Raw genomic sequence first — 22,284 nt, forward strand, 5'->3', positions numbered from 1 at the left:
ATAAGAGTGTGGAAACTTCTCCCTAGCAAGACGTGTTTTAAAACCGTGAGACTATTAAGAGTATGGAAACTTCTCTCTAACAAAACCATGATACGTAACAGACAGGTCAAAGTGGTAGCAGTGGGCTATAGCCATCTTATGAAGTGATTTGAACGACGAGTTTAGAAACAACTCTTAATCTTGATCATCAAGTCAATCTGTTCCAAAATTTTCCCTTGGGTTGATTATTTAATGTTTTTGGAGTTCTTGGATAATTTAGATCTAAATGTGTTGCTCTTCAACAAATTTATATCAAATCTCATGAGTTTCATATCAAAATTTATTGCGATAAACTTAAAACCTAAGACATAAGCCTTATTCAAATATCTCGTGGTTACAATTTGCGTAGGATGATATGAGCTCCATGTTGAGGCTGAGTAGTCATAAGCAGAGTGGGAGCATGAGCGTACGATGGAGAGAGTTCAAATGAAAAACGTTGTAGAATCAAGGACATCGCAACTTTAGCCTCATGTATCGCAAGGTCCTGCCCCATGCATGTCCGAGGACCCCATCCAAATGGAAAGAAAGCAGGCTGCAACTTCGATGCTTTCGAAACTCCCTTGCTAAACCTCTCTGGTTTAAACTCATTTGCATCCTCACCCCATATCTCACGATCACGGTGAATAAGAACCACCGGTGCAATCAACATCACTCCAGCTGGTAGACTTAAGTTTCCAACTCTCGTTTCCTTTTTAACCATCCGATTAAGCGTACTTGCAGGTGGATATAGTCTTAGAACTTCGTGTAAAATCATATTTACCTGTCATATATCAAGCTTAAGTATAGCTCGACTAATTACGCTATATAACCACTAAAAGGAGAGGAAAGAAACATTACCACTTTTAGACGAGGTAGACCATCGGAATCTGGGTTGTTGTTACCGAATACTTCTCGAACCTCAGCTCTAGCTCGTTCTTGCCACTCGGTGTGGAAGCTCAACAAGATCATTGTCCAAGTTAATAGCTGTTCTGTGGTTTCTTGGCCAGCAATGTAGAAGATCTTGCACTCATTAATGATATCTTCTATGCTCATTCCAACGTGTTTGTTGTTTCCTTGTGCTTCAATTTCTTTTGCATTAGAGTCAAGGAGAATGCCCAATAGATCGTTCTGTACAGCCTCACCTTCCTTCATTGCCATTTTCCTTTTGTTTATAATACTCAAAACCATTCTTTTTATTTCTCTATTTATTTCCTTCATCTTCTTGTTCGACTTTGTTGGTAGAAACCTGCAAATAAACGAATAAGAAGTTATTTATAGCTTTGTAATAGCTTTGTGGTACGAGTACAAACTTCCTCGACTCCGTGCATCCATCTGTATGTCCATGTGAACGTGTTCGTACTAAGATTTCAAGAGTCGATGGTCTCAACATTTCTCTATGACATGACGATGTTATCTACTTTGTGAGATCCACGTTGGTTAGAGAGGGGAACAAAACATTCCTTATAAGGATGTGGANATTGTAATAGCTTTGTGGTACGAGTACAAACTTCCTCGACTCCGTGCATCCATCTGTATGTCCATGTGAACGTGTTCGTACTAAGATTTCGAGAGTCGATGGTCTCAACATTTCTCTATGACATGACGATGTTATCTACTTTGTGAGATCCACGTTGGTTAGAGAGGGGAACAAAACATTCCTTACAAGGATGTGGAAACCTCTCCCTAATAGACGCGTTTTAAAACCGTGATACGTAAGAGCTAAAGTGGACAATATCTGCTAGAGGTGGGCTTGAGGTGTTACAAATGATATCAGAGCCAAACACCGGGCGGTGTGCTAGCGAGGACGCTAGGGGCCCGCAAGTGGGGTGGATTGTGAGATCCCACATTGGTCGAGAGGAGGACGGAACATTCCTTATAAGGATATAAACATCTCTCCCTAACAGTCTCGTTTTAAAACCATGAGGCTGACGGCGATGCGTAACGGGCTAAAGCGGTAGCAGTGGGCTTGAGCTATTATAAATGGTATCAGAGCCAGACACCGAGCAATGTGTCAACGAGGACGCTGGGCCCCCAAGGGAGATGGATTGTGATATCCCACATCGGTTGAAGAAGGGAATGAAACATTCCTTAGAAGGATATGAAAACCTCTCCCTAACATACGTGTTTTAAAACCGTGAGGCTAACAGCGATACGTAATGGACCAAAGCGGATAATATCTGTTAGCGGTGGGCTTGAGCTGTTACAAATGGTCCAGAGCTAGACACTGGACAGTGTGTTAGCCAGGACGATGGGCTACTAAGGGGGTAGAGATTATGAGATCTCACATCGGTTGGAGAAGGGAATGAAACATTCCTTATAAGAATGTGGAAACCTCTCCCTAACAGATGCGTTTTAAAACCGAAAAGGCCTATGTTAGTCACTAGGGATAGTCTTCACTCCCAAAAGTACTTTAAAACGTGCACGTAACGTGTTCATGTCACAAGGGACGCAGACAAATATTAAGATCATCAGATGTCGAATCTAAATTCTAAAACGACTGGATTTACCTCCATCCAGGAATATAAATTCCACCAGCAACCTTAACCACCCAATCAGTAAGTTGTTTAAGAAGCTGGAAGATCATCTGTCCTTCCTTATAGCTACTTCCAAATGCTGCTCTGGAAATGGCATCACGTGTCAAGCTTTGTAGATATGGCATTACATCCAACTCACAACACCCTTCTTCTTCAGGTACTATTCTTTCCCATTCACTCACTATCTCATTGCTGCTATCCACGAACACTGGCACCATATTCTGTGCAAAAAAACAAAATCAAACGCAGTGTTTTAAAAGTGTTCTTCACCAGTTCTTAAAGAACATAGACAAAACATACCTTCAATTTATCCAAATGAAATGCAGGGTTGATAATCTTTCTATGTTTAGCCCATTTTTCGCCTTCATGCGTTATAATTCCCTCTAAAAGGAACTTAAAGAACGGGTTCATATCCGGCTTTTGGATATCATTGATTAGAGAAAAGGTAGCGTTAAGTTGCTCTGGATCCATGATGTTTACTCTCGGATATGGCCCAAGCCATACGTATGAATTCTTTCCTGCATATCAAGTGTTGGATGTGACCCTTGATCGAAATTATGTCGAAACAAGTAAAAGAGGCAAAGAAACACCGTGAGATTAAGAGATCTTTTGGAGCAAAGAAAGCTTAACCACTTAGCTTTTCAATTCTCTCTGTTGTTGTGAAAAAGCATACATCTTGTGAAAAAAAGCACTAACTAGCTTCCTAAACTTTCTACTCAAGTTAAGAACGATCAACGTTGTTCTTAATTAAAGCATAAAACTTGGTCCACAATTCGTTAACTACTACCACTAATTCTCCTATGTTGCTCGGTAAGTTAGTAACTTATTCTACTAAGCCTAGACGGTACGTTAGTACGAGGGGATGGAAATATATACCATGGTTTTGGATGGCATTAGAGATGGAGGGCAACACCCTTGCACCAATGTCATGGGAGAAGGCCATAGGCTTGGAGTTGGCCTCCTTCAACAGCGCCAAGCTCTCCTTCAGGTCCCCATACAGAATCCGGTAAGGGTTTCCGGCGAGGCCTTGTTCTCTCAGCCGCTTCTCGAGCTTCCTCGGCTTGATCCAAACCCAGTTCAACACACCCCATGATACCCAGATTGCTAGTAAGCTCGCTATCACTGAAATGGCAGCCCCAACCCATGAGTACTCCATTGACAACCTCCTTGTTCTAATGGATTTGTCTCTCCGCTCTATTTATCTTCAACCTGGGGAACAATGATGGGGACAATTATGTTTCACAAAAGAACATATTTCTAATCAATAATTGGTTACAGTTTGGTCGTGTTTCACGTGATGAGCCTTAGAAATTAAAGAAATTGAATATATTTTTCAATATTCCATCATTAAATTTCATTCACAATCAAATGATGTTAATCATTAATTGAAACAATGAAAAAAATGACATTAGTTAAGATGCCTATAAATCGCATGTAACACGACCCAACGGGTAGATATGACATTCGTTCATTTACGTTCACTTATTTTATTCAAGTGTCACAGAGATTTGAATTGAGAAGTATGCTTAATTTAATGTCTTCCGCGGTGATATGATGGAGGAAGTGATATTTTGATTTGTGTTCGGGGTGATTGATGGATGTTATCTCCTTGTTGAGCTTGTTTGATTCTGTGTATGATTTATGTTATGATTTTCAGGTATTCAAGGTTGGTAGGAATACCATATTAATAAACATCTATGAATGAGTAGACACGTTTTATGTGTTAAAGACGGTTGATAGATATATTTTACTAGTAAATCATGCATCAAAAATTCAGTTAAGATTAGGGCTGTATAACTAGTGCGATTTACGTGAAGAACTAGAGGTTAGACCTATGTGCACCCAAAGAGGGGCTAAACCTGAACGTCCTGGAATTGAGAAAAGGAGTTTTAACGGCATGAACGCCCTAAGAACATAGTAGTTTTCCATGGTGTCTTAATATGATTTAAGTAGCTTACAAGATCATGAAACTAGCTGAGTTACAATTGAGTGTGGAGTTGGGTCAGGGCCAACGCTCTGATCCTGTTAAACCAATTCTCGAGAAGAACTAGGGACTACATGGGTAGTTAACTCAAGATATGGACCCTTATTGAGTGTAGGAATGAGTCAAGGCTGACGCTGTGACTTCGTAAACCGGTGTTGGAAGAGATCAGGGACTACGTGGGTAGGTGGTTTAACATGAACACTTCTATTGAGTGTAGGAACGAGTCACGGTCGACGCCGCGACACTGTAAACCAGTCTCGAAAAGGGACTAGGGACTACACGGGTAGACGATCAATGAGGAATCAATTAGAACTTCGTATAGACCCAAAAAAAAGTCGTGGAAACCTACTAGGAGAAGGAAGCAATGAGAGCCTATAATTAGGTTGCTTACTGAGTATATTTTTACTCACCTCTTTTTCCCTTTCTTTTTCAGGTATCGGTCGAGGTGGGGAGGTGCTCTGGAGCTGCACTATCGCAGAGGGGTGTCGACCCGAGGCATCAGCCAGTTGTATTCTTTTAAGGTTGACTTTGTAAATAACATGGAATTTTGACACGGGTGTTATATGTCTATTTTGTTTGTGTTTGATTTTGTCTTTTGTTTCGCGGTCCAGGTTTTCAAAATCTCGAAAATTGGATCATGACACAAGCTAAAAGTAAATAAACAAAAAATAGCATATAATCCTAATAGGAAGAATTGACAACTAGTCACATCCGTCTATAGTACATTTTGGGGAATTTCAACCCTGTCAGTGCAGACATGATTTTGGTGACCAATCACACCCCGTATTGACAGAACAAAAATAGTAAAGACCTATCTAACATGAAAGCAAGTAAAAGGGATTTGAAACGGGTATGCGGCCATGGACAAAGATGATCGAGACATCCGACACATGGTCACAGACAACACACCTTAGAATACATGACCAGGTCACCTAGCAACTTAATGAAGATGAACGGACTAATTTTCTCCCAGCAAAGAGAATAAAGTTACGGAGAATTTATCATGCATTATTAAAAGAGAAACGCAAAAGTTCGACATAATGCTTATTTAAATAACTCGTAAACTAAGGCTAAAAAATACACAATCAAACCTTATTAAGTTTGCGAAGAATGATATGAGCTCCATGTTGAGGCTCAATAGACATAACCACGATGGGAGCATGAGTATAAGATGGAGAGAGCTCAAACGAAAAACGTTGTAGGATCAAGGATAGAGCGATTTTGGCCTCAAAAATCGCAAAGTTCTGCCCCAAGCATATCCGAGGACCCCATCCAAAGGGGAGGAAAGCAGGCTGTTGTTTTGATGCGTTAGAAACTCCATTGCTGAATCTTTCTGGTTTAAACTCATTCGCATCCTCACCCCATATCTCACGATCACGATGGATAAGAACCAGGGGTGCAACTAACATTACTCCAGCTGGTAGATTCAATTTTCCAACTCTTGTTTCCTTTTTAACTATACGAGGAAGCATACTTGCTGGTGGATATAGCCTTAAAACTTCGTGTAGAATCATATTTACCTGTTGTATATAAAGCTTAAGTATAGTTCTACCGATTAAGCTATCGAGGTAGAAAACAAAAGAAAAAACGGCACAAAGAGAATCTCACTTACCACTTTTAGACGACTTAAACCATCTGAATTTGGGTTGTTGTTACCGAATACTTCTCGAACCTCAGCTCTAGCTCGTTCTTGCCACTCGGTATAGACGCTTAACAAAATCATGGACCAAGTTAATAGTTGAGCTGTGGTTTCTTGGCCACCAATGTAGAAAATCTTACACTCTTTAATGACATCTTCTATACTCATTCCAACATCTTTGTTGTTTCCTTGAGCTTCAATTTCTTTAGCATTGGAGTCAAGGAGAATGCCCAATAAGTCATTTTGTATAGCTTCACCTTCCTTCATAGCCTTTTGCCTTTTGTTTATGATACCCAAAACCAATCTTTTTATTTCTTCATTTGTTTCTTTCAATTTATTATTGGACTTTGTTGGTAGAAACCTGCAAAAAAGTTATTTATAGCATTGTTAATAGCTTTATAGTATGAATACAAGCTTCAAAACTCTGTTGCATCATTCACGAGATGACCCCGACATTCTTCTAGAACATGACCACGTAACATACTTATTGTGAGATCCCACCTTGGTTGGAGAGGAGAACGAAACATTCCTTATAAGGATATGGAAACCTCCCCCTAGTAAACCCGTTTTAAAACCTTAAGGGGAAGACCAGAAAGAAAAGCCCAAAGAGGACAATGTCTAATAATGGTGGGTTTAGACTGTTACAAATGATATCAGAGCCAGACAACACGCAAGGACGCTGACCCCAAAGGAGGGTGGATTGTGAGTTCTTACATTCGTTGGAGATAAGAAGAAAGCATTTAAGGGTGTGAAAACTTCTCCCTAACAGACATGTTTTAAAACCTTGAGGGGAAGGCCAAAGATGACACTATTCCCACAAACTGAGTCGTTTTGCACCTTCCTTTTGTTGTGGTTCAACCATAGAAACTCAAATCCTCTCATAGGTGATCTTCTAGAAATATTTCTAGAAAACAAAACATGTTGAAATGATCTATGTTGGTCTGTGATAATAGTTTTCACGCTGAGAAACACTTCAATACATATAGATAAAACAACGTTACAGTTGTTACTTTAAATGGAAAGTACTAGATTTACCTCCATCCAGGAATATATGTTCCACCCGAAACTTTAATCACCAAATCAATGAGTTGTCTTATAAGTTGGAAGATCATCTGTCCTTCCCTATAGCTACTTCCAAATGCTGTTCTTGAAATGGCATCACGTGACAAGTTTTGTAGATATGGCATTACATCCAACTCACAACACCCTTCTTCAGGGACTATTCTTTCCCATTCACTCAATATCTCTTTGCTGCTATCCACGAACGCTGGTACCATACCCTGGACATGTCAAATGAAACAACTAAATCATTAGGTTACATGTTAATGTGTTCTTAAGCACCTGTTGAAAAGATACCTTCAACTTGTCCAAATGAAATGCAGGGCTGATAATCTTTCTGTGTTTAGTCCATTTTCCCCCTTCATGGGTTAGAATTCCCTCTAGAAGGTAGTCAATGAGCGGGTTGTTATCTGGTTTTTGGATATCATCCATTAGAGAAAAGGTAGCTTTAAGTTGCTCTGGATCCATGATGTGTACTCTTGGACACGGTCCAAGCCACATGTATGAATTCTTTCCTGCACATTCGTTTAAACATACATGAATATACTTCAAGATTAAGACGTTAGTTAGTGTGAGATCCCACGTTGGTTGGGGAGGAGAACGAAACATTCTTTACAAGGGTGTAGAAACCTCTCCCTAGTAGACACGTTTTAAAAACCTTGAGGGAAAGCCCAAAAAGAATAATATTTGTCAATGGTGGGCTTGAGCCGTTACAAATCGTAAGAACTAGACATCGGGCAATGTGCCAGCGAGGAGGCTGAGCCACGAAAAGGGGTGGATACGAGGCGGTGTGCTAACAAGGATGTTGAGCTCCGAAAAGGGGGTGGACACGAGGCGGTGTGCCAACAAGAACACTGAGCTCCGAAGGGGGTGAATTGGGGGGTCCCACATCGATTGGAGAAGAGAATGAGTGCCAGCGAGGACGCTGGGCCCCAAAGGAGGTGGATTGTGAAATCACATCAGTTGGGGAGGAGAACGAAACATTTTGTATAAGAGTGTAGAAACCTCTCCTGAGTAAACATGTTTTAAAAACCTTGCGGGGAAGCCCAAAAGGGAAAGCCCAAAAAGGATAATATTTGTTAATGGTGAGCTTGACCCGTTATAAATGGTATCAAAGCTAGACATTGGGCGATGTGCCAGCGAGTGAGGAGGCTGAGCTACAAAAACGAGGTGGACACGAGGCGGTGTGCCAACAAGGACTCTGAGTTTTGACGGAGTGAATTGGGGGGTCCCACATCAATTGTAGAAGGGAACGAGTGTCAGCGAGGATGCTCGACCTCGAATAGCTCTGAAGGGGTGAATTGGGAGGTCCCGAGAAGGGAACGAATGCTAGCGAGGACGCTAGGCCCCAAAGGGTGTGGATTGTGAAATCTCACATCAATTGGGGAGAAGAACGAAAATTCTCTATAAAGGTGTAGAAACCTCTCATTCCCACCTCCGTTAGGGAGGAGAACGAAACCTCTCATTCCCACATCAGTTGGGGGAGAAAAACGAAATAGGGAAAGTCCAAAGAGACAATATTTGTTAGAAGTGAGCTTTGACAAAATCCAAAAAAGACACTATTTGCTAGTTATGGACTTGGGCGTTACCGTTAGGTCCTTCACAATCAAACTCAATCTCTATGAATCAAATTGTTCCAAATTTGACAGGAAACATTCATGCTAAAGTTCATGAAGTAAACCGTTACTCGTAGAAGAATTCAAAGACCGACCAAAAGAAGAACAACAATACAACACCCAAACAACAAGCAGAGGAACTAAAAAAACATGGAAACAAAGAACTAAAGTAACATCCTCGTTTAGGTTTTGAATGGAAGATGGAAGTGCATACCATAATTTTGGATGGTTTTATAAATGGAGGGCAACACCCTTGCACCAATGTCATGGGAGAAGGCCATAGGCTTTGAGTAGGCCTCCATCAACACCGCCAAGCTCTCCTTATTGTCCCCATGGAGGATCCGGTAAGGGTTTCCGGCCAGGCCTTGTTCTCTCAGCCGCTTCTCGAGCTTCCTTGGCCTGATCCAAACCCAGTTCAACACACCCCATGATACCCACACTGCTATTAAGCTGGCTATCACTGCAATGGCAGCCCCAACCCATGAGTACTCCATTGACAGCCCCCTGTTTCTGATGATGGGGGCATCTATATATCATTAAAGAACGTGTTTTTATATCAATAACTGATTGAACTATGGTCGTGTTTCACGTGGTGAGCCTCGGGAACTTTAGAAATTCAATACATTTATTGCATCTCATATATTAAATATACTAAATAAATATATATATTAAAGATTTCTAAGAAATCTATATTAACATATGATTCAAATAAAATTTGTTTTTTAATATATTAGATATTGAAATATCTTATTAAAATTTTGAAAAAAAAAAAAATCATAAAGTCGCTCCGGAAAAGTTTCCACACCTTTATAAATTGGCGGTTTGTTCTCCTCACCCAACTAATGTGAGACATCACAATTCACCCCCTTCAGGCCTTCGGGGCCAGCGTCCTCGCTGGCACTCTTTCCTTCCTCCAATCGATGTGACATCACAATTCACCCCCTTTGAGGCCACTGTCCTTGCTAACACTCTTTTCTTCCTCCAATCGATGTGGGACCGCCCCCAAATCCACCCCCCTTTGGGGCCCAACGTTCTTACTAGCACATCGCCTCATGTCTACCCCCTTCGAGAAACAGTGAGAAGGTTGACACATCGTTCGATGTCTGGCTCTGATATCATTTGTAACGGCCCAGATCCACACCTAGCAGATCTTGTCCTCTTTGGGTTTTCCCTTTTGGGCTTCCCCTCAAGACTTTAAAACGCGTCTGCTAAGGGAAGGTTTCCACACCATTGTAAATGGTGGTTTGTTCTCCTTCCCAACCAAGGTAGGACATCACACACACTTTCTCCTTTGAGTAGAGGTAAATCCCCCCCCCCCCCCCCCCCCCCCCCCCNACTTTGACTTCGAGTCACCGTGAAAAACCTTAGGAAAGAGGTTCGGGTGTTTGTAGGTTGTTCCCGATTTGTCTAAACAACATCGTTCAATTATTGAATTTTATTTTGTATTTAATGTTGGTGTTGTTTGTGGTCTTTTTTTCGATGTAAATTTTATGAGTTTTTCTACTTTTATTTTTATTTACTTGTTTTCGTCTTTTAGTCACGGTTCGAGTTTCGAAGTCTCAAAAGTTGGGTTTTGACATTACTCTACTTCCTCAATCAAACTAAAAGCGATTAAACAACAAATAGCATATAACCCTGATATGAACAATCAACTAGTCATATTTTAGAGAATCTCAGATCTTGGTGCATACATGATTTTGGCGATAGGATCACACATGCATGTATTGGCACAACAATAATAGTTACGACCTATCTAACACGAAAACAAGAAAAAAGGGTTTGGAACAAACATGCAGCCATGGAAAACATGTTCTGAACAAGCATGATCGGGACATCCGACACACGGCCATAGATAACACGTCTTAAACAAGTATGATCGGGACACCTAGCAACTTAAAAGAGAATGATGATGAACTCACTAATTTTTCCAAAGAGTTAAGAAACTTAAAACTTTGACATAAGGCTTATTTAAATAACTCGTAAACTACCGAGGCTAGAAAATGCATAATCAAGTCTTGCTAAGTTTGCGTAGAATGATATGAGCTCCATGTTGAGGCCCTACCGACATAACCACAGTGGGAGCATGAGCATACGATGGAGAGAGTTCAAATGAAAAACGTTGTAGAATCATGGATATCGCAACTTTGGCCTCCATAATCGCAAAGTTCTGTCCCATGCATATCCGAGGACCCCATCCAAAGGGAAAGAAAGCAGGCTGCAATTTTGACGCTTTAGAAACTCCATTGCTGAATCTTTCTGGTTTAAACTCATTCGCATCTTCACCCCATATCTCACGATCACGATGGATAAGAATCACAGGTGCAATTAACATTACTCCAGCTGGTACATTCAATTTTCCAACACTTGTTTCTTTTTTAACTTCACGAAGAAGCATACTTGCAGGTGGATATAGCCTTAGAACTTCATGTAAAATCATATTCACCTGTCGTATTAGATTACGTTACATATTTTATTTATTACCGTACTTACTCGTCTACAACGCAGAGAGAATTTGACTTACCACTTTTAGACGATTTAAACCATCTGAATTTGGAGTGTCGTTACCAAATACTTCTCGAACCTCAGCTCTAGCTCGTTCTTGCCACTCGGTGTGGAAGCTCAACAAAACCATGGTCCAAGTTAATAGTTGAGCTGTGGTTTCTTGGCCACCAATGTAGAAAATCTTACACTCTTTAATCACATCTTCAATACTCATTCCAAAGTGTTTGTTGTTTCCTTGAGCTTCAATTTCTTTAGCATTGGAGTCAAGGAGAATGCCCAATAAGTCATTTTGTACAGCTTCACCTTCCTTCATAGCCTTTTGCCTTTTGTTTATAATACCCAAAACCTTTTTTTTTATTTCTTCATTTATTTCTTTCAATTTTTTGTTGGACTTGGTTGGTAGAAACCTGCAAAATAATTATTTATAGCGTTGTTAATAGCTTTATATTATGTCCACGACCACGTAACATGCTTATTGTGAGATCTCACTTTAGTTAGGGAGGAGAACGAAGCATTTCTTATATGGGTGTGAAAGCCCAGAAGGGAAAGCACAAGGAAGACAATATATGCTACCGGTGGGCTTGAGCTGTTACAAATGGTATCAGAGCCAAACAGGGTGTTGTGCAAGTAAGGACGCTAGGCCCCCAAGGAGGATGGATTGTGAAATCTCACATTGGTTGAAGAGGGGAATGAAGCAGTTAAGGGTGTGGAAACCTCTCCCTATCAAACGTATTTTAAAACATTGAGAGAAAGCCCAAAAGGAAAACTACCGGGAAATTGTTTACCTCCATCCAGGAATATAAACTCCAAAGGCAACTTTAACCACCAAATCAATAAGTTGTTTAAGAAGTTGGAAGATCATTTGTCCTTCCTTATAGCTACTTCCAAATGCTGTTCTTGAAATGGCATCACATGTCATGTCTTGTAGATATGGCATTACATTCAACTCACAACACCCTTCTTCAGGGACCATTCTTTCCCATTCACTCACTATCTCTTTGCTACTCTCCACGAATGCCGGTACCATACCCTGTACACGTCAAATGAAATTCAGGGCTTTAAAACCGTTCTCCAACAGTTCTTAATAAAAAAGAAGCAAAGAAAACTGTTAGAAATCACGACTCTCCATAATAGTATGATACTGTCCACTTTGAGCATCATCGACTCCCTCCCAACAATCCTCAACAAAAACATACCTTCAACTTATCCAAATGAAACGCAGGGTTGATAATCTTTCTATGTTTAGCCCATTTTTCGCCTTCATGCGTTATAATTCCCTCTAAAAGATAGTCAATAAGCGGGTTCATATCCGGTTTTTGAATATCATTGATTTGAGAAAAAGTAGCTTTAAGCTGCTCGGGATCCATGATATGTACTCTTGGGTATGGCCCAAGCCACATGTACGAACCCTTCCCTACATACACACACGTGTCAAATTGTTACAAATTTGAAAGTATACAAACATCCATTACTCGTAGAAACGTTCAAAGACAGACCAACCGACCGTAGTTTTGGATGGTTTTATAAATGGAAGGCAACACTCTTGCACCAATGTCATGGGAGAATGCCACAGGCTTGGCGTTGGCCTCCTCCAACAGCGCCGCCCTCTCCTTCAAGTCCCCATGCAGAATCCGGTAAGGGTTTCCGGCGAGGCCTTGTTTTTTGAGCCACTTCTCGAGCTTCCTCGGCCTGATCCAAACCCAGTTCAACACACCCCATGACACCCTGACTGCTAGTAAGCTCGCTATCACTGCAATGGCAGCCCCAACCCATGAGTACTCCATTCACAGCCCTCTTCTTGCTTCTGGATTTAGCCACCCATTATTTATAGCTGACATATTTAGATTAGTTTATTAGTTAGGGAATATATCTTAGATATTATATTTTAATATTGTTCCTTTAATTTTATTTTTAATATTTAATTAATTTATATTCTACTTATTTGTAGGTATTAATTGGTAGCTTGTCATCATTGAGAATATTCCCCTTTAATTCTAATTTTATTTCTATTTCACATTTTTAACCTTTATTCTTATAAAATTTATAATACCTCTAGTTTGTTGTAACGACCCAGATACTGCTAGCAGATATTGTCCTCTTTGGGCTTTTCCCTTCCCCTCAAGGCTTTAAAAGCCGTCTACTAAGAGAAGGTTTCCACACCCTTATAAATGGTGATTTGTAGTTCTCCTCCCAACCAATGTGGGACATCACAATCCACCCCCTTCGGGGCCCATCGAGGCTTTAAAACGCATCTACTAAGAGAAGGTTTCCACACCCTTATAAATGGTGATTTGTTCTCCTCCCAACCAATGTGGGACATCACAATCCACCCCCTTCGGGGCCCAGCGTCCTCGCTGGCACTCTTTCCTTCCTCCAATCGATGTGGGACCGCCCCTAAATCCACCCCCTTTGGGGCCCAGCGTCCTTACTGGCACACCGCCTCGTGTCTACCCCCCTTCGGGGAACAGCGAGAAGGCTGGCACATTGTCCGGTGACTGGCTCTGCTACCATTTGTAACGACCCAGATACACGGTTTCCACACCCTTATAAACGGTGATTTGTTCTCCTCCCAACCAATGTGGGACATCACATTTGTATTAAATTTCGGCCATAAGAAACGAGGGAAATGAAGAAAAGAACGTCAAATAATATTATAATATAGTGCAATATATATATTTAATATTTATGAGTATGGCTTAGATCTTCAACCACTGAAATATATATAATTGTTTTGTACCAACTCGTGTTTCACGTGGAAGACCGTTGGCCCACGTTTATTAAATCTTGGGATATAGTTAATTCCATTTTTCTTTGTATTTGTTTTATTCTTTAAGGTATATATATATATATATATATATATAATGGAAATTTGGATCATCGCGGTCCGAATGCAAGTTTGAATCAATCCAAATATTCATTTGGGAGAATATATTAGTTATGAAATATATCTTAAATATGTTAATATTTTTTATTTATTGATTTAATGAGCAGTAAATTTTATTTTATTCTCAAGTTAACTTGTATCTTATTTAAACGTTGTGAATATGAATGAAGATTGAACTTTCGATCTTAATTTTATTTCTCATTCTTAACTTTGTATTATTTACTTGAAGTATTGATATTTTCAAATCTATTTACACTTTTGAGTGGTAGATATTGTATGATTGTGTACGAAAAGTCAATAGTAATATTGAATTAAAAAAAAAACGATTTTTAAAATAAATAGCAAAACTGGTAGATCTTTTTGTTTACCGGCTAATCTTTAAATTATGTCTGATTTATATATCATTTTTAATTTTTTAAAAAGAATTTATAGATATTATTCGAATATTTTTATTAATTTAATATATTTTTTAATATAATATATTTATTTTTTACTTGTTATATATAATTGTTTTAGAAAAAAAGAATACATTAAAATTTATCACTCAATTCTTGTTTAATTAATTTATTTGAATATGCCACTTCAAAGTTTTTTAATGTAATAATAATAATAATAATAATAATCCAAAAAAATATTTTTTAAAAATATTAATTGAAAGTTTTTATTTAGCCAAATCTCCAAAGTTTTAGGAGTTCTTCGGTAAAATTCAATTTTTTTGTCATTTTAAAAAAAGAAACAATTTTGTACGCATTATTTAGAGTATCTCTGAAACAGTCTTATCCGCAGACCAAATGATTGAGGAACTCAATTGCAATAATAATTATTTTGAAATAAAAAAAAAAAAAAAAAAAAAAACGNCTTCCCCTCAAGGCTTTAAAAGCCGTCTACTCAGAGAAGGTTTCCACACCCTTATAAATGGTGATTTGTAGTTCTCCTCCCAACCAATGTGGGACATCACAATCCACCCCCTTCGGGGCCCATCGAGGCTTTAAAACGCATCTACTAAGAGAAGGTTTCCACACCCTTATAAATGGTGATTTGTTCTCCTCCCAACCAATGTGGGACATCACAATCCACCCCCTTCGGGGCCCAGCGTCCTCGCTGGCACTCTTTCCTTCCTCCAATCGATGTGGGACCGCCCCTAAATCCACCCCCTTTGGGGCCCAGCGTCCTTACTGGCACACCGCCTCGTGTCTACCCCCCTTCGGGGAACAGCGAGAAGGCTGGCACATTGTCCGGTGACTGGCTCTGCTACCATTTGTAACGACCCAGATACACGGTTTCCACACCCTTATAAACGGTGATTTGTTCTCCTCCCAACCAATGTGGGACATCACATTTGTATTAAATTTCGGCCATAAGAAACGAGGGAAATGAAGAAAAGAACGTCAAATAATATTATAATATAGTGCAATATATATATTTAATATTTATGAGTATGGCTTAGATCTTCAACCACTGAAATATATATAATTGTTTTGTACCAACTCGTGTTTCACGTGGAAGACCGTTGGCCCACGTTTATTAAATCTTGGGATATAGTTAATTCCATTTTTCTTTGTATTTGTTTTATTCTTTAAGGTATATATATATATATATATATATATAATGGAAATTTGGATCATCGCGGTCCGAATGCAAGTTTGAATCAATCCAAATATTCATTTGGGAGAATATATTAGTTATGAAATATATCTTAAATATGTTAATATTTTTTATTTATTGATTTAATGAGCAGTAAATTTTATTTTATTCTCAAGTTAACTTGTATCTTATTTAAACGTTGTGAATATGAATGAAGATTGAACTTTCGATCTTAATTTTATTTCTCATTCTTAACTTTGTATTATTTACTTGAAGTATTGATATTTTCAAATCTATTTACACTTTTGAGTGGTAGATATTGTATGATTGTGTACGAAAAGTCAATAGTAATATTGAATTAAAAAAAAAACGATTTTTAAAATAAATAGCAAAACTGGTAGATCTTTTTGTTTACCGGCTAATCTTTAAATTATGTCTGATTTATATATCATTTTTAATTTTTTAAAAAGAATTTATAGATATTATTCGAATATTTTTATTAATTTAATATATTTTTTAATATAATATATTTATTTTTTACTTGTTATATATAATTGTTTTAGAAAAAAAGAATACATTAAAATTTATCACTCAATTCTTGTTTAATTAATTTATTTGAATATGCCACTTCAAAGTTTTTTAATGTAATAATAATAATAATAATAATAATCCAAAAAAATATTTTTTAAAAATATTAATTGAAAGTTTTTATTTAGCCAAATCTCCAAAGTTTTAGNCTCTCACAACTCTCTCTCCAAATATCTCTCCACTAACCGACGTATCATGCTTGTCAGGCTATCGTCCCAACATTGTGTACAACTAGAGCTCAAGGTAGAGTCGGTGGTCACTTGCTAGGTTATAAATGTAATGAGAGTCTGCAAGTAGATTGCTTACTAAGTATATTTATATACTCGCACCTTTTTTCCTTTCTTTTTCAGGTGTTTGTAGGTTGTTGGTTGAGGTGGAGGAGCATTCGAGAGCTATGCAATGAAATAGAGGGTCATTTCAAAACGTCAAAGTCCATTTTATATTTACGTCATTTTCATTTCGATTTTGTAATTATATTTCTGGAATTGGTTCCCTCTTTGTAATAAATTTGAACAATTATTGAATTTTATTTTGTATTGAATGTCAGTGTTGTTTGTGTTCTTTTTTTAGATGTAAATTCTATCACATTTTCTACTTTTATTTTTATATACTTGTTTTCGTCTTTTAAGTCATGGTTCGAGTTTCAAAGTCCCGAAAATTGGGTTGTGACATTCCTCTATTTCCTCAATCAAGCTAAAAGTGATTAAACAACAAATAGCATATAACCCGAGTATGAACGATTGACAACTAGTCACATCCGCCTATAATATATTTTGGAGAATTTTAGCCGCATACTTGATTTTGGTGACGGAGTACACATGTCCATATTGACACAACAAGAATAGTAAAGACCTATCTAACATGAAAACAGGTAGAAGGGGTTTGGAATAGAGATGCAGACATGGACAACAATTCTTGGACAAGCATGATCGAGACATCCGACATGCAACCATAGAGGCAAGAAAATACATAATCAAACCTTATTAAGTCTACGTAGAATGATATGAGCTCCATGTTGAGGCTCAACAGACATTGGAGAGAGTTCAAATGAAAAACGCTGTAGAATCAAGGACATCGCAACTTTGGCCTCAATAATCGCAAAGTTCTGCCCCAAGCATATCCGAGGACCCCATCCAAAGGGGAGGAAAGCAGGCTGTTGTTTTGATGCGTTAGAAACTCCATTGCTGAATCTTTTTGGTTTAAACTCATTCGCATCCTCACCCCATATCTCACAATCACGGTGGATAAGAACCACGGGTGCAACTAACATTACTCCAGCTGGTAGATTCAATTTTCCAACTTTTGTTTCCTTTTTAACTATACGAGGAAGCATACTTGCGGGTGGATATAGCCTTAAAACTTCGTGTAGAATCATATTTACCTGTCGTATATAAAGCTTAAGTATAGTTCTACTGATTAAGCTATCAAGGTAGAAAACAAAAGAAAAAACGACACAAGAGAATCTCACTTACCACTTTTAGACGACTTAAACCATTCGAATTTGGAGTGTTGTTACCAAATACTTCTCGAACCTCAGCTCTAGCTCGTTCTTGCCACTCGGTACAGACGCTCAACAAAATCATGGACCAAGTTAATAGCTGGCTGTGGTTTCTTGGCCACCAATGTAGAAAATCTTACACTCTTTAATCACATCTTCAATACTCATTCCAAAGTGTTTGTTGTTTCCTTGAGCTTCAATTTCTTTAGCATTGGAGTCAAGGAGAATGCCCAATAAGTCATTTTGTACAGCTTCACCTTCCTTCATAGCCTTTTGCCTTTTGTTTATAATACCCAAAACCTTTTTTTTTATTTCTTCATTTATTTCTTTCAATTTATTGTTGGAATTGGTTGTAGAAACCTGCAAAATAATTATTTATAGCAATGGTAATAGCCTTATATTATGTCCGGCAAACATGACCACGTAACATACTTATTGTGAGATCCCACCTTAGTTGGAGAGGGTAATGAAACATTTCTTTTTCTTATAAGGGTGTGAAACCCTCTCCATAGCAAATGCATTTTAAAACCTTAAAGGAAAAACCAGAAATACAATATATGCTAGCGGCGGGGTTGAGCTGTTACAAATGGTATCAAAGCCAGACACAGGGTGTTGTGCAAACGAGAACGCTGGACCCTAGAGAAGGTGAATTGTAAGATCGGTGTGGAAACCTCTCTCTATTTTAAAATCTTGAAAGAAAGTTCAAAAGAGAAAACCCATAACAAAAATTACTAGAAATTGAACATGAAATTGATCATAAAGTTGAGTAGATTTACCTCCATCCAGGAATATAAACTCCGAATGCAACTTTAACCACCAAATCAATAAGTTGTTTAAGAAGTTGGAAGATCATTTGTCCTTCCTTATAGCTACTTCCAAATGCTGTTCTTGAAATGGCATCACACGTCATGTCTTGTAGATATGGCATTACATTCAACTCACAACACCCTTCTTCAGGGACTATTCTTTCCCATTCACTCACTATCTCTTTGCTACTCTCCACGAATGCCGGTACCATACCCTGTACACGTCAAATGAAATTCAGGGGTTTAAAACCGTTCTCTAACCATTCTTAAGAAAAAAGAAGGAAAGAAAATGGTTAGAAATCACGACTTTCCATAATGGTATGATATTGTCCACTTTAAGCATAAGCTCTCATGTCTCGTACCAATGAAAATGTATTTCTTACTTATAAACCCATGATCATTGACTCCCTCCCAACAATCCTCAACAAAAACATACCTTCAACTTATCCAAATGAGACGCTGGGTTGATAATCTTTCTATGTTTAACCCATTTTTCGCCTTCATGCGATATAATTCCCTCTAAAAGATGGTCAATGAGCAGGTTCATATCCAGTTTTTGGATATCATTAATTTGAAAAAAAAAAGTAGCTTTAAGCTGCTCGGGATCCATGATGTGTACTTTTGGGTATGGCTCAAGCGGCATGTATGAACTCTTCCCTGCACACACAGGTCAAATTGTTACAAATTTGAAAGTATACAAACATCTATTACGAACCCTCCTTGTATGAGGGTTCAAAGACTGACCGTAGTTTTGGATGGTTTTATAAATGGAGGGCAACACCCTTGGACCAATATCATGGGAGAGGGCCATAGGCTTGGAGTTGGCCTCCTCGAACAGCGCCGACCTCTCCTTCAAGTCCCCATGCAGAATCCGGTAAGGGTTTCCGGCGAGGCCTTGTTTTTTGAGCCACTTCTCGAGCTTCCTCGGCCTGATCCAAACCCAGTTCAACACACCCCATGATACCCATTGACAGCCGCCTTGTTGCTTTTGGATTTAGAAACGGATTATTTATAGTTGAGGTATTTAGATTAGTTTATTCTCATAAAATCATTAAAAGTTAGGGAATACTTATTCTAATACCTCTAGTTTGTATTAAAATTAGGGAAGAAAAAACGAGGGAAACAAAGAAAGTAACGTTAAATAAATAATACATTGCAATAGTCCTAATATAAACAGAAAAATGCATTTAATATTGATGAGTGTAGTTTAAATGTTCAACCACTCAAATATATATAATTGTTTTGGGTCGACTCAGTGTTCTCTGATCCCTTTAGTTCATCACCTATTTTTGGTTCGTCTCCTAGTTTGTTACATGAATATGATTCATGTATTACATTAATGTTTCTATGTCTATATAAAGGATTGTCTAGAATAGTTGAGAAACATTAATATTATGTGATAGTGTGAGATACACTTTGTAAATACTTTGATTATTGAGATTAGTTGACGTCTGTGAATGTAGAAGAATTTCTTCTCTTCACAAGACTACATTTACCGTAGTTTAGAAACAATCTATAAAAAGTTAATATAATAATATTGTAAATTTTAAAAAATAATTATGTTTAGATACTACAACAGATTTGATCCTTGGGCTAGTTTCGAGTTCTTCAAACCAAAAATTTGAATATCTAATATTTTTGGTCGCCAAAATAGCCCACCAGCCATTCTTGGTTAAATTGTGTGAAGTATTATATTTTCGATCCAAACTTAATTTGGTTAGGCTTTCCTCTATATTGTCTTATTTTTATCAATTATTTATTTTGTGTTTTTGTGGTCCTGAGACTTTAAATATATTAGCTTATTTGTGTGTTAGTGTTTAATAATTGTGCTCACGTTTTGACGATACTTACGTCACTTTTAATGAATATTCAGAATTAAAATTTTTTATTTTTTATTTTTTTTTATTACTACATATTCTCGTCCGTACATCTCTCGCTTATTTATATACATTTTTTTTTGTAAGTTGAAACCTTCGGTGCAACATTTAAGAGCATTAGTTTTGACAGTTGAAATTAATAATAAAAGTACTTTTAAGTACTAAAGGGGATTATTGAATTTTTTTTAAATTTAAGGATATTTATTATTATTATTATTATTATTATTATTATTTTAAGTTTTAAGGGCTTTTTTTTTTTTTTTTTTTTTTTTTTTTTTTTTTTTTNTAATAAAAGTACTTTTAAGTACTAAAGGGGATTATTGAATTTTTTTTAAATTTAAGGATATTTATTATTATTATTATTATTATTATTATTATTTTAGTTTTTTTTTTTTTTTTTTTTTTTTTTTGAAAATGTAAAGATTTCATTAAAACTTTATTATATTAAATGATATTTTTAATATTTTTTTATTAATTTAGCCTATTTTTAATATAATATTTTATTTTTTACTTGTTATATATAATAATTTTAGAAAAAAAGAATACATTAAACAATTCCTACTTCCTATAACCCATATGCTACAATCAGGTTCTTAAAAATTCTCAATTGAATTATTTCGTAAAATAATTGTTAAAATTTGCTAACATACAAATTTACACACTTTATTGGTATTTATTACCCATTTATTACACAAAATACAATATTCTCACATGCCAAGATATGTTAATATTAAAATAACCAAATAATACATCAGTTCATTATTAGCAAAAAAAATAATAATAAATAAAATAAATCCAAAAAACCATTTTTTAAAAAACTAGTTGAATTTTTTTCTTTTTTATTTATTATATTAAGGGTAAAATTGGGATTTACTTACAAGGTTATCAAAGAATATTTAGCCGAAGTTTTAGGGGTTTTTTGGTATCCAATTTTTGTCATTTTCAAAAAAGAAATAAGTTTGTAGGCGTTATTGAGACAGTACCTCTGAAACGAGTCTTATCCGCAGCAAAGGATGGAGGAACTGAATGCTATATGAAAATAAAAAATAAATAAGTATTAAAAAAGAACAATCCCCCTCATTCCTACATTTTTTAAAATTATTATTATAATGAAAGAATCGAACAAATGAATAAAAGACATTCAATTTGTTTTCAATAAAAGTTTTAATAGTAAAAGCTCAATAATAATAAGAACTAAAAGACATTTTATCAAAGTGAGTTTAACTCCAAAATAATTTACCTGCATTTTCGCCCTTCGTATTGGAGGTTTGACTCATCATTTCTGCAATTGTTGTGCTCTANGAGTGAGTTTAACTCCAAAATAATTTACCTGCATTTTCGCCCTTCATATTGGAGGTTTGACTCGTCATTTCTGCAATTGTTGTGCTCTAAAAAAAACACTAAAGCATTTTAAACTTACAAAAATTGATCCTCGGAATGCTTCATCTCAAAATGTTTCACAAACATTTTGAAAATAAGTTATGAAGAGAGAGAATTTATCAGTACAGGAGCTTAATTTTTGCACACAATAATTTTTATAAAACCCAAAAAAAGTAAAGTTTTCTGTTAATTAAAAAAAATATGCACATCAATAAATAGATCTTTCTACCTTGCCTGCATAGAGGTGTGAGCAACGAAGTCTTTTACCTTAGAAGATCATCAGGCTGAGCAACACAATATGATCAGCGAGGAACA

The 22,284-nt window shown here is 37.1% G+C and overlaps 3 protein-coding genes across 6 annotated transcripts; all 3 read right to left on the minus strand.

Moving 5' to 3' along the window:
• Window positions 1-270: 270 nt before the first annotated feature.
• On the minus strand, window positions 271-22,274 carry LOC111797432 (cytochrome P450 CYP72A219-like). 4 transcript variants are annotated; one of them, XM_023680422.1, is made up of 8 exons: window positions 22,199-22,274; window positions 21,920-21,977; window positions 21,573-21,618; window positions 3,429-3,674; window positions 2,853-3,070; window positions 2,526-2,773; window positions 877-1,264; window positions 271-799 (listed from the first exon to the last, which is right to left on the minus strand). In XM_023680422.1, the coding sequence occupies exons 2-8, from the start codon at window positions 21,923-21,925 to the stop codon at window positions 374-376; spliced, it is 1,578 nt and encodes a 525-aa protein (XP_023536190.1). In that variant the 5' UTR covers window positions 21,926-21,977; window positions 22,199-22,274; the 3' UTR covers window positions 271-373. The 4 variants fall into 4 exon arrangements, with proteins under 4 accessions (XP_023536190.1, XP_023536188.1, XP_023536191.1 ...); XM_023680420.1 differs by lacking the exon at window positions 22,199-22,274 and having other exon boundaries at window positions 21,920-22,178; XM_023680423.1 differs by lacking the exons at window positions 21,920-21,977; window positions 22,199-22,274 and adding an exon at window positions 21,830-21,887.
• Window positions 10,664-13,136, minus strand: LOC111797433 (cytochrome P450 CYP72A219-like). The gene is made up of 5 exons (XM_023680425.1): window positions 12,857-13,136; window positions 12,549-12,766; window positions 12,138-12,382; window positions 11,372-11,759; window positions 10,664-11,293 (listed from the first exon to the last, which is right to left on the minus strand). The coding sequence occupies exons 1-5, from the start codon at window positions 13,134-13,136 to the stop codon at window positions 10,859-10,861; spliced, it is 1,566 nt and encodes a 521-aa protein (XP_023536193.1). The 3' UTR covers window positions 10,664-10,858.
• Window positions 17,178-18,804, minus strand: LOC111797438 (11-oxo-beta-amyrin 30-oxidase-like). Its single transcript, XM_023680431.1, is given in 4 exon segments — window positions 17,178-17,789; window positions 17,881-18,008; window positions 18,011-18,266; window positions 18,683-18,804. Coding segments are annotated over 4 exon segments (798 nt in total). The 5' UTR covers window positions 18,689-18,804; the 3' UTR covers window positions 17,178-17,381.
• Window positions 22,275-22,284: the final 10 nt, after the last annotated feature.

Source organism: Cucurbita pepo, chromosome LG06 (assembly GCF_002806865.2).
Source record: "Cucurbita pepo subsp. pepo cultivar mu-cu-16 chromosome LG06, ASM280686v2, whole genome shotgun sequence".
Taxonomy (NCBI): domain Eukaryota; kingdom Viridiplantae; phylum Streptophyta; class Magnoliopsida; order Cucurbitales; family Cucurbitaceae; genus Cucurbita; species Cucurbita pepo.

Bases quoted from the DNA above. Each gene is read 5' to 3' on its own strand.
- LOC111797433 (XM_023680425.1), bottom strand. From the start codon at position 13,136: ATGGAGTACTCATGGGTTGGGGCTGCCATTGCAGTGATAGCGAGCTTA. The intron at 12,767-12,856 runs GTCGGTTGGTCT...GTGTGTATGTAG, and splicing joins TAAAACCATCCAAAACTACG to GGAAGGGTTCGTACATGTGG. The intron at 11,760-12,137 runs GTAAACAATTTC...ATTATTTTGCAG, and splicing joins GTTTATATTCCTGGATGGAG to GTTTCTACCAACCAAGTCCA.
- LOC111797432 (XM_023680422.1), bottom strand. The intron at 1,265-2,525 runs GTAAATCCAGTC...GTTTATTTGCAG, and splicing joins ATTTATATTCCTGGATGGAG to GTTTCTACCAACAAAGTCGA. The intron at 800-876 runs GTAATGTTTCTT...GATATATGACAG, and splicing joins GTCTACCTCGTCTAAAAGTG to GTAAATATGATTTTACACGA.